This window comes from Diadema antillarum, unplaced genomic scaffold, assembly GCF_040938485.1.
Source record: "Diadema antillarum isolate AM-2024a unplaced genomic scaffold, OU_Dant_1.0 seq00000169_RagTag, whole genome shotgun sequence".
In the NCBI taxonomy this organism is placed as follows: domain Eukaryota; kingdom Metazoa; phylum Echinodermata; class Echinoidea; order Diadematoida; family Diadematidae; genus Diadema; species Diadema antillarum.
Window position 1 is genome coordinate 78,083 of NW_027271238.1, and position 16,295 is coordinate 94,377.

General features: G+C 36.5%; 1 protein-coding gene and 1 long non-coding RNA gene across 2 annotated transcripts; one reads left to right on the forward strand and one right to left on the reverse strand.

Annotated features, from left to right (window-relative positions):
• The first annotated feature begins 1,468 nt into the window (after nucleotides 1–1,468).
• On the forward strand, nucleotides 1,469–2,353 carry LOC139728170 (melatonin receptor type 1A-like). The gene has a single exon (XM_071639133.1). It carries the CDS (start codon nucleotides 1,469–1,471, stop codon nucleotides 2,351–2,353), a length of 885 nt encoding a protein of 294 aa, XP_071495234.1.
• Nucleotides 2,354–5,322: 2,969 nt separating this feature from the next.
• On the reverse strand, nucleotides 5,323–15,004 carry LOC139728187 (uncharacterized). The gene is made up of 4 exons (XR_011710792.1): nucleotides 14,870–15,004; nucleotides 13,821–13,864; nucleotides 11,780–11,834; nucleotides 5,323–5,412 (listed from the first exon to the last, which is right to left on the reverse strand). It is a non-coding gene; the product is annotated as an uncharacterized lncRNA (long non-coding RNA).
• Between the last annotated feature and the right edge of the window lie 1,291 nt (nucleotides 15,005–16,295).

The window sequence follows — 16,295 nt, forward strand, 5'->3', positions numbered from 1 at the left end:
ACAGCACATTCATACTTAAATTCCTGAATGTTGAATTGGACTGCGAATTCAATACAGAATTATGTGAATAGTTACACACTATTACAATTTTCTTGTTAGCATCGTGATTAAATTCGACTCACTGAAGGCAGCAACAACTGCAAGGTTACAAGGATATTAATTGAAAGCTAGAAGAAAGTGCATCTTCTAGATGACGCCATATCTCAGTTTTTTATCATTACAAGTCAAACAAGTAGAGACAATGTCTACGTTCATTGCTGACTAGGCATGCGCACATCAATTACTAAGTTGAGTTCATATCACGTAGTTTCATTCCACTTTGAGACCATGAGTATTAAAGAGCTGACATCATGCTGATTGAGAACACTCCAATCAAGGCAGTTAGATCACACATGCTCCAGAATAACACAACCCGACATGAAATGATTAATGGCATCTTATAGACCTGCTGGTACCATCCAAAGCACTGAGAAACCACTAGCATGCTGACTCCTCCTACTGATATTTGGTCTGCGCATACCCACTTCTTTCACTGTTTTGTCAGCACCGCATCCTCGCAGGCGCCTGAGCTTGCTCCCACCTGAAACACCAACAGTCCACTCATCACATTGCCTGACATAAGGAGAGAGGCAATTTTAATCGCTACACTGGCATTCAGTCTCAATTACTGTTGACAGCCATGAGGAAAGACCATGCAGTATTGGTGCTGTGGTTTGTTCTTCATGCTTAGTAGTTGGAGCCAGGGATGATACACAGTTAATCTCTTTTTTGAATGTGATATTTACCAACTATTAAACATCTCTGTCATCTGCCACTAGAGTTCTAACGGTAAGTTCCCAGATGTAATTCATAATTTTATTCCTCAGTTTGATCTGACATTGTCACTAGAGTATGAGGGTTGTGTAGGAAAGAAAAGAGAATAATTGAAATATTTCTTGAAGCATACGTAACTCATTGGATGAATGATATTTCAACAAGATTACCAAGATGTATCAATCTTTTTGATGACTGGCAAGTTCTTGGTTGAGAAATACAACAGTCTAGCATAATCTCAACAAATATTCAATCATCCTTCTCCTCTCTATCTGACAGACAGCTGGAAAACATCATCCACTCCTTTACAAAGCTGGAGGCTTAGTTTAATGAGAGGATAGTATTCAAAAATCAGTTCAGGAACCTATAATGTACATGTGTGTAGCTGTAGTCTGTACTAATTGATTTTCCTTTTTGTTTTTGTCTTCCAGATATGAATCTTACCAACATGAACAACTTCAGCAACGACAGCCACTCAGATTTGGTTCCCTACACAGAACGAACTGTTGTGGCCTTCCTGTACATTCTTGTGGGAACGTTTGGGACCTTTGGGAACTTGCTTGTCATATTAGCCATCTCTCTATCGTACAAGCTGCAAACACCTACCAACGTCTTCGTCTTGAGTCTTGGTGTCGCAGACTTGCTGGTGTCCACTATGCAACCCCTTCAAGTGGTAGGTCTTCTTGCAAAAGATGGCTGGCCACTGCCCGAGGGAGTGTGTGAATTTGCTGGATCCGTCATAGTGGTTTCAGTAACGAGCAGTGTCCTGACACTGGCGATGATTGCTGTGAACAGGCACTGCCTCATAACAAAGTCTCGACGGTTCTACATGTGGGTCTACCGCGGGAGGAACATGTTCGGAATGGTCTTTTTCTCCTGGGTTCTACCCATCGGCGTCCTGATATTGCCACAGGCAGTTGGATTTGGAAAATTGGGCTACGACGAATTCACACATCTCTGTGCCTGGGATTTCTCGCATCCACTGGCCAAATTCTACCAGAGCATCGCTGCTGCAATTGGGGTAGCTGCATACTCTATTGTGCTGATCTGCTACTCTCTGATCTATCTGCACCTCAGAAACCACTCCAAAGCTCTGCACCAGCACTTCAAACATCTCCCACAGAATCGCATTGACAAGAAAGTCCAGGTGAATGTCAAGATAACCATGAATCTCTTCTACGTTGTGTGCGTCTACATGGTGTGCGTCGTGCCTTACAGTCTGTGCCTTTTGGCCATCAGTCAATCAAATGCATCAGCGCGCCATGCCTCACTGTATCTTGCCCTTATCCTGGTGGTGAACAGCTGTGCCAATGTGGTCATTTATGGACTGAAGCACCCCCATTTTCGGGCAGTCTTCAAATGCATCATCGCTTGCCGTTTTGCAGAGATTCCTCAACCATCCAAGATCCTTCAGTTGCTGCTGCAAAAGAGTACTGACAACTCCACCAGTGCAATACCCTCAGACAAACCGGTGAATCTGACCAGCGATGCTTGGCCATCGCACAATTTCAACTCCATAAAGAAAAATACACCTTTCTAGCAGATGAACTAGAAAATCCTTCATAGATGATGATTGGTTACACATCAAACTACTACCCATTTTCTATAAGATTCCTTAAATCTTTTTCAAATAAGGGAAGGACAACACTTACTTGGAATCTTCTTTTTGTGGACTGAAGCACCAGAATCATACCAAAAGACAAACTAATCAGATTATCAGATCAAACCCTTGCCATTTTTTTTTTTACTGTGACATAAGAGTGCAAATGGACACTTACAAAAAAAAAAACTTTATTCTGTAAGACCTGCACAGAATGTATAAATAAAAAAATAAAAAAAAAACCTTTATAAAATTCATTAGCAGTTGGGCATCTTCCATTGTCTTCGAACAAAGATTTTTATATTGTCATATTTCTGTTTGTATCCTTTTATACATGGAGAGCAAGGAATGAAGCATGCATGTGTACAAAATACAGTTGTGATTTGTTTACAACTTGCATAATTGTGATTCTGCACTCAGAGTCTTTTTTTTTCAGTAAAATAATAGTAATATAAATGACTTAAATTATGCCAAATCGACTCTGTAGGGTGCTCAAAGTGTATACATGCTCTCAGTCACATCATACATGTATCACATACATTAAATATCATTATCATTTAATGTAATGGCAAATAAGAGACTCAATGTTCAAGAGCAAGAACATGTAACAAAAATCCATTTCTCTATAGAGATAAAGGTATCAAACAACAACAAGAAGAAAACTGGTTTACATCTATTGTGCTTTAACTTTCAAGATTTGTATTTTCCAATTTACAGTAGAATATTTGACTGGAAAAGAACAGATATACATGTACTCCACTGCACTGCACAATGTAAAGGAAAGGTGGTGTTTGATAGAGAAAGAAAATGAAGAAACATAGATAGCAGATTGAAGAAAAGATTTTATATGCCACATTACTGTAAAATTTTAAGTTAACGATGACCAAAAAGTATATATCAAATGTGGATGCTTAGGTTTTGTTTGTAAACCAGGATATAGTTGGGATTGTTTGTCATTCTGTCTGTTTGCTTTTCTGTTTGTTCCATATTAGTAGCACCTAATTACAAATCTATTTTAGATTCATTACAGTGTTCACTTGATATTCTGTTGCAAATTCCTGTTTTTAAATATGTTTTGGGATTTTATTGCTTATGTCTCTTCCTTTCTTTCTACCTTAAATGACCCCCAATTTCCTTGATGGAGCAAGTCAGCTAAAATGATTTATAGTTGCTGACATAATCCCCCCCCCCCCCCAAAAAAAAAAGGGGGGGGGGAAATGGCATGAGTGTTAAACATAACATGAAACCAGTTTCTTTTTGCTTTGCTCTCAGGGCCAGAATATCATTTTGTACAGTTGTTAGTGTTGTTCTTCAAAGCCTCTTCTGTACTACAGACCACTGGCATTTCTACAACTATCACTTGTAGAGTAATTCAACAGAGAAAACTATTTTCTTTAAATAATGTAACTACCCATTGTATCACTTATGATGCACATGTACAGCTTTCTTGCATATCCATTAAGAATGTTGGATTCCTTAAAGGTAGGGAATCCCATTTGCACGCCTTAAATGAAGAGTTGTATAAATACAGTGGTATGCTGAAGAGAGTATCATTATAGAAACTCCCATAAAGTATTGAAAATGGTAGGTAACATTTAGTACATTTTTTTTACCGTTAGATTTTGAATTGAATTGTTTTCGGGGCTCACCGTAAATTCCAGTACATTACTAGGCTACCTTTGCAGACCCATGTACTGCATGTGTGTCCATCATGTATATTTTGTGAAGAAAGTTCATTAACACTTACAAACATTTCTATATACATTCTTGCCACACACTCTATATGTTATTACATCAGCTCTTGTTCTTTTAGATTTGTGTTTATAGATCACAAATACAGAAGAATGCAACAAAAAGGCTTAAGTGTGGCTGACACACAGAACTACTGAGTAGTTGAGTTTTGTGCATTATTCAAATTTTAGATAACTGATGACTTCCAAATTTCTAAGCAGTGGCCTAAGCAAGTCCCCTGAGGTTCATATTTAATGTTTTACTGCATTTTGGGAGGTCTGTAAAAGGTATCCCCTACCTTTAATACTCTTATTCAATATTCTCTGTGAATCAACCAAAGACAGTATATATCACATATATTTAAGGTCATATCAGTGAAATTTAGCTGTATATATACAAATAGCCAGCAGGAGTGGTACATACTGTAAGATTGTTGTACAATTAATGATGTCATATCATATGCCATGTACTCATATTTTTCAAATGTGTCACTCATTTGTTTGTACCATCTAGATTTTGTACAGTTCGCTCATGTTGAATATTCAAAGACAAAGGCTGTTGCAGCTCTCAATCATACCATAAATGTTAAGTCATTGACAGAAGTGGCCTTACTCTTCAAACTGCATCTATACATGAACAATTAAAGGTGCATAGTTCCGGTAGTGTAGAGGGCGCTGTTGATGATACTGCCAATCACCATTAGCATTGATACGAAGATTACCGAAGTTGAGCTGTCATCAAGAGTAAAGTGCGTAGGTGTTGTTAAGTAACGTTGCCTTCATTGTCTTCTCTGCGCATCACGCAGTCTGTAGTAATGCCAGGGTGCGTGCATATGTGCTTCTTATTATGACATCACAAAAGAAGTTTGCTAAAGCTGTCATCCCCCTCAGCCACTATAGTGAATCGGATTTCTTCGGACTCGGGGAAGTGGGCCACAGCGTAAGCGCCAAAGAGGAGTCGATAGCATAGGTCTCTATAGGAAATTTGGGCCGTGCGCCCGTGTATGCATTTGACTAAAACACCGGGACCATGCACCTTTAAGTGTATCTTCCGAGAAAACTAATAAGCCTACAATGCACATTCACAAAAGTTGTAAATGATGTATTGTGTGCTCAAAAAGGTAGAAGAAATTGTATTTAGAAACACAATGGATGTTGTTAAAAGGTGAATATTTTCTTACCTCTATTTCTTTTCCTCCAATACACAGAGTGTGCCCTTCCATCATGCTGTCCAATTCAGAGGGTCTGTATCCACTTCCTTTTCCAATTCTAAAGCACAAAAAAAAGGAGGAAATTGTAAACACAAAGGTTAAAAAAAAATCAATGATTGTAAACAAATCAAGGGTGCAGCAATAATTTCTTTTTAATTATCTAGTATAATGCTCCTCAAGGTTTGTCCTATTTTGATCTTGCTCAGTGTTAGCTTTGAATCTGTTTTGATTTCCTTTTGGTAGTATGTTGTACTTTCTTTTTTTTGTGTGTGTGTGACTTGAGTCATGTCATTTGCTCTATTACTGTGTGCAGTTTGTCTATATTTTTGTTCTTTCTACATTGTTCATGTATTTGCAGAAGAACAGCTTTACTATAAATGCAAATGCTATGATATACCTAACTGAACTGAACTGAATTTAGTTAGTACATCTTCAGCCTTGAGAAGACATGCCACATAATTTCTTTTGGTTCAATAAATTAAAAGACTGTTGGTCTTTTGCGAGTTTCATTGCACAGAAACTTTGTATTAAGTGTGGTAAGAATATGAATTATTATTATCATTATTTCATTGTCATCTAGACCGGATGAAGTATGAACTACCAATGTCTACATGCAATGTAAGACAATTGTGTCAAAAATGTATTTCAAGTTTTACTTAAATATAAATTATTACATCAGTACATTATCCAGTATACACTTCTCAGCTTCAACTGGTAAAGCCAGTTGCAGTATGTGAATAGATGATGAATGAATATTGTATGTCTCGTTTTTAATATGAATTTGTATTTTGACCTTTTTTGTGGATACAAAATCCACAAAATGAAGGAAGGTCATCCTGCCTCATGAAAAGGTTTACTTCACCTCAATTTTGATGGTTCTGATTATCCTGTCAAAAATGCATTTTCTGGAGAATAAATGGAATGGTGAATAAACATCTTCATGTTGAAATGATAGAAATTTATTCTCGAACTTTTAAAATTTCCTTCATAATCATTATTCTATCATTATGGTGGCATTCACATCAAGTCAGTGGTGTAGTCATCCCCCTACCCTCATTGAAAGCATATCTAACAGTACAAGTCTGGCATTGTTCTATCACTTGCAATATCTACAACCACACCCATGTCATCATACTGGCATGAGAAATGAGTATGAATCCATGTGAAAGTAGCCTTTTGTGACAACCTCTCCCATCTACACAAAACAATAATGATGGCATAACAACACATTTCATCCACCAACAATGGACAATTTGATTTCATCATAATGCACATTCTCAACCCAAAGACCACAGTCATATCACTTGTGTACCCAAGGTTTACTCTGACAAAGATCAACACATCCTGTTTTCTGATTTACGATACGTCAAATTTGATTTTTGTTCTATTCCTGTCCTGTTTTTCTGATCACACTTTTAACTCTCACCAGTCTCAAGCCAATCAAATGTCATTCTCTTGCTAAATATACACATGTACCATAGCAACTCTAGCATGTTTTGATCCTGACAGATGATTTTATTGATAACATGGCGCTCACAATGAAAATTTATTTTCAGTCAATAGTGTGATATGCTATCACTTCATGTATTGTCAAAAACAAAAGGAATCAGCACTGCATGCAATCATTACAATTTTTCATCCCTCACCCCTCCAAGCCTGGGCAGTGTGCATGAGAGATAGAATGAGATAGAGTGAGATAGAATGGCTCAGTGTCCAAAATAAACCATACCAAAATTGTAACATGCACTTCTTAAATTCTCTCTTCTCTCTCTTTCTCTTCCTTCTATTTCTCTTTCTTCTTCTACAAATCCCTCTATCCCAAATACCTAACAAATCTTTTATTTTTAGTGCATCTTGTATAGGCTTATATAAGTACTACATTCTTTTTTTAAACTTATTTTGGGAGGACTATCAGTGTGCAGCTAGTTTAAGATCACTACAAGGTACACTGTACAGCTAAATTAAAGAAATTGATGGCTGCCAATACCTGCAGATCAAACAGGGAAAAAAAAGTGCATAGTAAAATATAATTTTGAAAACAAATCCTGTAAAAATGGAAAGATTGCTCATTCATAGCATGTAAATCCAATTTCACAGAGGGGGAAAAATCTTGAGACCAAACATCAATTATGTATAGACTGAACCACATGCAGTCAGTAGCTGTTTATAAAGCAATGTCACAAGTCTGTGCAATATTGTTTTGTCCTCCTTCTGTTTTTATTTTGTATTTCCTAAAAGAAAAGATGATCAGTCATTTGATACATTCAAAGTTTACATATCAATAAAAAATATCATAAAATATATGAGTGTGGAATTCCGACTAATGTAAATTCATCAAAAGCCATTCTAACTTAAAATCTTGTTACATATACTGAAATGTCTCTATCAAAAAAAAGGTCTTTCATGCATATGCTTTTCCACCACTTATTAGGCATAGATTTTAACCATTTCTTGTTAAATCAAAACCAACACCAAAACAAGAAATTGGTGAAAGCATATCATCTGATTACATCTTACCCCTGTCACCAAGTAACCACAATGTATACATATACTGCACATTTTTATTATGAACACCGACATCATAATGCATAACTAGAACAATCACTGAAGGTGATTAATACCCTCGCTCCAGCAGCTCAGACTCCTATGAAAAAGACCTGAAACAGGGATTGTGGGGTACATACACAAAGGGCATTTTGCACAAACACCTATAGATCTTCATACACACCAAATTTGACGTTCTAACTTAAATGCTTTAGTTTAATTCAAAAATGTGTGGTTACCATCACGGAAATTTTTTTTTTTTTTTTCTGATACCAACGCAATGGTGTCTTGAATATCCACACCTATGTATAGATCACACATACTAAATTTGACCTTAATTGCTTAAATGCTGTGGAAGTAATACAATTAACACAGTTTTGGTAAAATTGTGGTTACCTTGGCAACACTTTGTCCGGCAAACACAATAATCAGGTCTTCTACATCTATACCTCAATTGGCATAATGTCCATCAAATTTGATTTCAACTGCTTTAAAAATTGTGGAAGTAATCCACTCCACAAGATTTTCAAGAAAATATGCAGTTACCATGGCAATACGTTGCTGGGTGTAAACACAAAGTGTCTTGCATAAACCTATAGATCATATACCAAATTTGAAATAAATTGCTGAAATACTATGGAAGTAGTTCGCTCCACAAGGTTTTGGCAAAATTAAGGTTTCCATGGCAATGCTTTCTCCAACCCAAAAAAAAAAACATGTCTTGCACATCTAGACCTCAATGTCATCATGTACCCTAAAGTTTCATCTTAACTGCTTCAAAACTGTAGGAGTTTGCGACGCAAGATTTGCAATGGACTGCCCGACCAACCGCCCGACAGCCTGACCACATGCTGATTCCTATAACACCCCTTATACACTTCGTGTATGCAGGGGTATAAAAATGTGTGGATGTAACATTGTCTCATCATGAAATGTTCCAGGTATGAAAAATATCATTCAGTTGTTGTCTAGCTATAAAATGTGAGTGTAACATACATGAAGGAATGCTATATTTCTTTTTAATTTAAAAGAAAAAAAAAAAACCTTGGGGTACATCTGTGCATAATGATCCTCTTCAATCTGCCCAGCACTATCACGTGTTCAAACACGTTGCGTTACATGTGACATTGATCAATCACAAGGCATGACATATGAAATTGGTAATTAAACAGAGGACAAACAAATTGTCCTTGCAGCACAGTAAACACACTTAATGAATCTTTGACTTTCCATATCAAAGTCTGGTCACAGTCCCCTTGGCATATCCAGATCAGACAGTAGCTCCGCTACAGTTTGACATCTTTCATTAGTACCAGCTTTAAATACAGAGCAGTAAGGAGCTGATCACTTCAATGTTAGGTTACATTGTTTACCTGCAACTGTCCTTAACCCGTTGAGGACGAGTCCTGAGTATACTCGGGCAGGTGTCTATGGGAAATGTGCGTTGTAGCAAAATCAAACCGTCCTCAATGGGTTAAACACATTTTGCTTCACGGAACATGCACAGTCATCATGATAAGATTGTCAACAGCTGTCATCTCTATACAAAACTTCAGCTGGACCACTTCGGCTCATTATTTCTGATTCTACCTGCAAGAGCAGCTAGTCTTGTCAAGAAGTCTTTATACTTGTTATTATGTTGCAGTTTAATATATGGTCTTTTATCTAAAACATTCAAATGATCTGCAGTCAAAAGACACATAAAGCATAAATAAATTGCATCAATAAACACACCAATAAATTGCTGCAAAATCAATGATAATGAAGGGAATGATGTGCACAGACACACATGTCTAGAACAAAACCCACTAGCTGCAATTAATTTTTTTTTAAAAGCAGTGCTCTACTGCTCTTCCTCTCTTTTCATCTCTAACTAAATTGTTTAGCCAACAAACTTTGTTCACTGTATATCAATTTCTACATCTCACAGTTCAAATACAATACTGAAGTATGCTACAAACATCTCAAGATACAGATGATTAATGATATACACTTGCACTGGCATTTAACATCCAGAAGGATGCACAAACCACAACGTGTAACTGAATTGAACACTGAACACTGACACTCAAGTGACAGCTTGTAAACTACATGTACCTGTCTCATATGTATCACAAATCTCTTCATGGTATAATCATGAAAGCACAGATCTGTATTTCAAAAATCAGTTAACAACAAGAATGACCTGACAAGGTGCTCTTACATCATTGACTTGAAGATATCCTGTGAAAAGATCTTGCATCTTAATCCCTATTTCATTTTACACTTTGAATCACAGCTAGTCCTTCATACTTTTTTCCATTTGATGTAATGCAAGAGTGGCAATGTGTTAGAAATATTCAGGAGAGGAAATCCAACACAAAAATAAAATTCTTTTAAAAAAGGAAATTAAAAAAACATAATACACTGCTCAAAATGCATCTAGCATTACTATTGCGATGTAGCATGTACTGTGCACGGCAAATTTATAAAGTAATGACATTACACATGGCCGTTGACAGCTATACTGCCCTCTACTGTTTATGATAAGTTAATCTAATGAACCACACCATGTTTTAAAAGCAATACTACTAGCTTGGCACACCATCAAAATACAGAGTTGAATTTTGTTGTAAAGGACAAGAGGACATAATTCACTTTCATGGTCTGATGAAAAACTAAACCAAATAGTGAGATGAAACACAGAACTGCTCTCAAAGGAAAAATCATTCCACAGTGGGTTTAATCCATGACTTATTACTCAGTTACCTATTTCTTCACATATTCTACAATCGAATTGGCACAATAATTTTTTTTTTTAATCTACCTCTTTCTTTGAATTCCAGTAGATCCTTACAAGTCATGCTCTATTTGATTTTCCATCTGGTCAGAGTGTTTCTAATTCTAGTTGACATATTCAGCTAGCAGAGGCTAAATATAGCAATAGTCACAACTGCTTTCACGTGACAGCAACCCATGGATGCACTTGCCATCATAACCTTCCCTTTTAAAAAAAAAAAATTGCAAGCAAACAAGCACACACTCTCAAGGGCAAACTTAGGGTCAAAATGGTGGCAATGAAGTGGGTTTGTTGCATGTCTTCCGGTTTATTTAGTTCATTTTGTTATTACCCACTAGCCCATCACACACAAGGTCACTGCAGACACAGTCACATTTACTGACCCACTGCTAAGATTTCCATGGCCTTGCCCTAGCAGTAAAGTTAATTTGAGACTAGCCACTTATTGAGTAATAGTGCAAAAATTAAATGATCCTTGGTTGTCATTTCTAGATAAAAATGAAAAGATTGAGGATAAGACGCTAATATCTGGGGTGCATAACAAAAATGCATACCAAATATACAGAAATCACAATCAGCCAGATGCAAACAAGTTTACAGCATAACACAGTGTCATCTGAATATTCAAATTCACAGAATAAACAAGGTTACACAGTAATGTTCTTTAAGATAATATAAAGTTTTGGTACCTCAAGTTTCCCTGAGTTTCCTTGTCTTAGTTTGTGTTTCAGGTTAAAGTACAGGTCTTTCATAAACTAACACTGTGAGACTTACTCGCCCCAAAGTGCTCTCATGTCTTAGTAATCATGCAATAATGGTTTTGTACAATACGTGTATATTGATTGTCGCGGTACCGCATCAAGTCAAACTAACGGCTCGTTCGAATTTTTCAGAGCCTGCTCTGCTCTGGTACGAAACCATTATTGCACGATTACTAAGACATGAGAGCACTTTGGGGCGAGTAAGTCTCACAGCATTAGTTATATGAAAGGTACTTTAACCTAAAACACAAACTAAGACAAGGAAACTCAGGGAAACTTTTGAGGTACCAAAACTTTATATTATCTTTAAGAGAGTATTCATTATGACATGCAATACTTACTCTTTTCCTTCAGTATCTAGCAGTGTCACTGTTCGTCCCTTGGTAACCAAAATGGCTGGAAGGTAAATGACAAAGTATTTCACACTGCAGTCATATCACTATTACACAAATGTATCCTAGAAAGAGGCACACTTTTGTACATGGCATCATCATCATACACATCGTTCAGATCATTAATGGTTATTCATAATTATGATAAAAATTAAATCAATTCATAAAGTGCAGAACCTATGCACACATATTCTTTTGGGCTGCAAGAGTTCCTGATGTGCTTTTAAACAATAATGCACAGTGAAAAGACAAAAAAATGTTTGAGTATTGCTTTAAAGGGGAAGGCTAGTAACTGATCAGTGGGAATCAGTGGAAATGCTGGGAGATGATTGTTCCAATCCTTATGGGATTCATTCAAGAGTTCATTGTATATCTATTGTTGTGTGAAAATGATTTGCTTCAGAACGGTCTCATATTCAAGTAATGTGCAGATTAATGCTCCGTCACTGACCAGGGATGCCAACCTGGAAGCATTAAACTGCACATTACTTGAATATGAGACCATTCTGAAGCAAATCATTTTCACACAACAATAGATATACAATGAACTCTTGAATGAATCCCATAAGGATTGGAACAATCATCTCCCAGCATTTCCACTGATTCCCACTGATCAGTTACTAGCCTTCCCCTTTTAAGTCTTCAACCTTTTATGTGCATATTCCTTTTTGCGGCATATTTTATTATATATATATACCCTCATAATAATAGCAATTATCTGCAATTGAGTCACATGACCTCGACTCCTGCTCTGACAAACCAGCAGGCCATCATGTTCTATGAATTAACTCACATTGAAATCATACAGTTGTAACTGTCCCAAGTCACTTGTTGATTTCTTTTCTTTCTTTGTCAGTGTGTTACTTTTGTGTCATTGCTCTACAAAATTAATGCCTGAATAGGTTTAATGAACCCTGCTCTGGTTGTTGTTGTTGTTGTTGTTGTTGTTGTTGTTGTTGTTGTTGTTGTTGTTGTTGTTGTTGTTGTTGTTGTTGTTGTTGTTGTTGTTGTTGTTGTTGTTGTTGTTGTTGTTGTTGTTGTTGTTGTTGTTTTGAAGGTGGTAGCTCCTCTGCATAATCACAATTCCAACAATCAGCATATTAATATATGAAATGATAAAAAAATATGTATAACTGCTTTCCATTATTTAGGGCTGGGGTTCTAACTGTATGCAGGGGTAGGTGTAAAATACATAATTAACAACTTTAATACATGGCCTTCAAGTCACAATAGCATTATGAACATATTTATCCCCTCTATGGCTTTCTTGTCACAGAAATCTTCATTAACTTTACAGCTGCTATTAAAAAAAAAAGGGGGAGAGAGAAATCCATACCAAAACTAAATAAACTTTAAAAGAAGGAGAAAAATATTTCCTACACAGTGATATGAAAATGGCAAAAAATGGATAAGAAATAAGGAAGATATGACATTTTGAAATTTCAATTTTTTCGGAAAACATTTCTTGAACAGTCCTAATGAATATTCAAATAAGTGAGTTGATGGTGTCATACCCTCACAATTTTTCATGTACAAGCATGTATGTTATATGAAATTCAGAAAATTGTTATTTTCAGCTCGTACAAGTATTAAATAGCATGTTACCATACCAAAATATATCTGAGTTAACATCTTTTCTTTTTTTATTTTGGGTGGGTTTAAGATGAGTTTTATATTCATACAGCTGAAATATGAGATTTTTCTCATTTTTGTATATGAAATTAATAAGAAATTGTGAGAGCATGATATCATCAGCTTGCTGATTTGAATACTCATTAGGACTGGCCAAGAAATGTTTTCTGAAAAAATGTGAAATTTCAAAATGTCACATCTTCCTTATTTCTTAACCGATTTTTGTCACGTTTGTATTGTTCTGTAGAGAATATTTTTCTCTGTTTTGAAATTCATTCATATTTTGGGGTGGATTTCTTCTTTAAGGACCATTCATGGTAAGAAAGACATTTAAAAATGAGGCACAAATTGTACTCACCATCTCCTTCCCATTTCTTGTGTTTCTTCTTAGACATTTTACACCTACACATGTTAGGAATGGGAATGAAAGAAATGTTCACAGATAGATGACGAATAGGAATGATATATTGTAGTCCCTCCCCTCATATCTGCTGTCTAGCCAATGATGAACTCAACAACATTGTGGAAAGACCATATAGGCCTTTCCAAGAAGTTTAAACAGTAATATAACCAACAGAAACAAATCTTTTTCAATGGAAAGAATTTAATTTCATCTATTTTGTGCTTATCTTTTTATTTCTTTTTTTTTGAGGGAGTGCTGAGGGTGATTCCTTGAAATTAAAGTTAATGTCTCTGAAAAAAGAGCATCATTTGACTTTTACACAGATATAAATAAATTCTACATTAAAAGTAGCTATCAGAACCTACACTTTGGATTATTCATGTCAATTACATAAAGTCAAGGTCATTAGTCATAAACTCTCCTGACACACATTACATTACATTACACTTGTATGATCTCATATTAAGTCTTAGCAATAGGAAATTGCTTGGCTGAAATTTTGATTCATCAGTGCTATGCACTTAAAAGCAGACTAACAATTCAAAAGAATTTTTCCCTCATCCGTAAAGCATATTATGCGTACCGCTGTGGTCTGCAGATTTTTGGTTTACATTACAAAACACATTTTATCTGATAGGGGAAAAAATTGTCATTCCCAAATGCCTTGTATATAATATATTAAAAAGTGGGTGAAATTAAAGCATTAGTCATTAAAAATAATGTATACAGCCAATTATTGCTTGACTCATGAAGGTCCTTTTCAGGGCCAATCAGAAACTTTGCACCCTCAAGAGTTTAGTATGTACATGGTAAAGTGCATATCATCAGAGCCAGATCGCGATCTTTCCACGGAAACACTTAGAGAATGATAATGAAGATGACGATGATCATCATCATCAATTTCATTCTACAATAGTGATAATTATGCTCATAGTGATATTAATCATGATTACAAATTTGATGTAATGAGTTCCACAAAAGAAATGCACAAGTGAATGCCTCACCACATGACACTGTAGAAATGCCTCTTCGGTTCAACATCTCTGTCTCCATCAGCAGCCTGTGCTGGTTTTGCTGATAGCGGATGTACAGCTTGTTTCACCTTGAATGGCCTCTTTTGGAGTTTATTTGATGCCAACTGATTCAGGCCAGGATTAGCATTACTCTGACAGCCACCCTCTACAGTTTCTCCGGGCGGGACTTCACACTGAGAATTTGGGCCCATTACACCTCCATTTTTCTGACTCTCCGGTTCTTCTGCATTGATGGTATGGTTAGGATGTGGGCATGAGGTCACTTCTTTGTGAGTTTTTCCATTGTTGCTTGCTGGTGTAGACTGGCACTCTTCTAACTTGTCACAAAGTTCATCTTTCTCTTCCACTGATGAATTACAGTCAATGTGTCCCACACCTGTCATCTTCTTTTTGAGGATCTTTGTACTGGAATCACAAACGTCTGGAATGTTCTGGACCTCCCAATGTGCACAGTGCTTTGAAAAAGAATTGAAAGGGGGATTTGCTGCACCACTGGCTGAGTTTGCTCGAAATGGGGGATTGAACCGGGGCCTCTTGCAGGCAAGGCCCTGCTGGGAAGGTGCAGCGGACCGTCTCATTTTCCCCTCTGGCTCAGCTCTTTTAAAAAGATAAAATAGAAATACATCATATTCATATTCATACAACCATATTCATATGGCATTTATATATTCATATAGCATTTATAGGACACTTGGCCATGCATTGCTACCATACTTACCAGGTAGTTTGTCAAGACTGCAAGTTTAGTCCCCATTAAAACATCAACATAGAGCATTGTGGGAAAATACTTGTTTAAAAAAGAGAGAGAGAGAGAGAGAGAGAGAGAGAGAGAGAGAGAGAGAAGTATGTGTTATCATTGAATGAGGTATATGTTCAGGTAAAAGACATGTGGGCACAGGTCAATCAGCAGAAAATGCAATGCAAGCCCAACTGTACTATATGTCACTAGCTTAGATGGTCTCTTTGTGGAATTCTTTAATAACCCGTTGAGGACGAGTCCCGGTATACCCGGGCAGGTGGCTATGGGAAATGCATGTTGTAGCAAAATCAGTCTGTCCTCAACAGGTTAAAAGACAAGCAAGTACAGGATTACAACCATTATTTGCTGACATGACTTCTTGTCTAAACATACAAAGACTCTTTGTAAAATTATAAAGTCCATTACTAGCTAAGCCTTTATTATATGACTTTTTAATGTATGGCACAGTCCACGACCAAGGTCAATACTTTCAAAATATACTTCCAAATTTGTGTGTAGAGAGGAATGGGAAAACATATGTTTCCTAAATTATACACAGCTTACATCTCCCATGGTTGACAATGGAAAGCTAAGTTGGTTTATACAATTGAAGACATCGCAGCAGGGTCTCTCTTTCCATGTCTTGGTTTGGATTGG

Bases quoted from the DNA above. Each gene is read 5' to 3' on its own strand.
- LOC139728170 (XM_071639133.1), top strand. From the start codon at position 1,469: ATGCAACCCCTTCAAGTGGTAGGTCTTCTTGCAAAAGATGGCTGGCCA.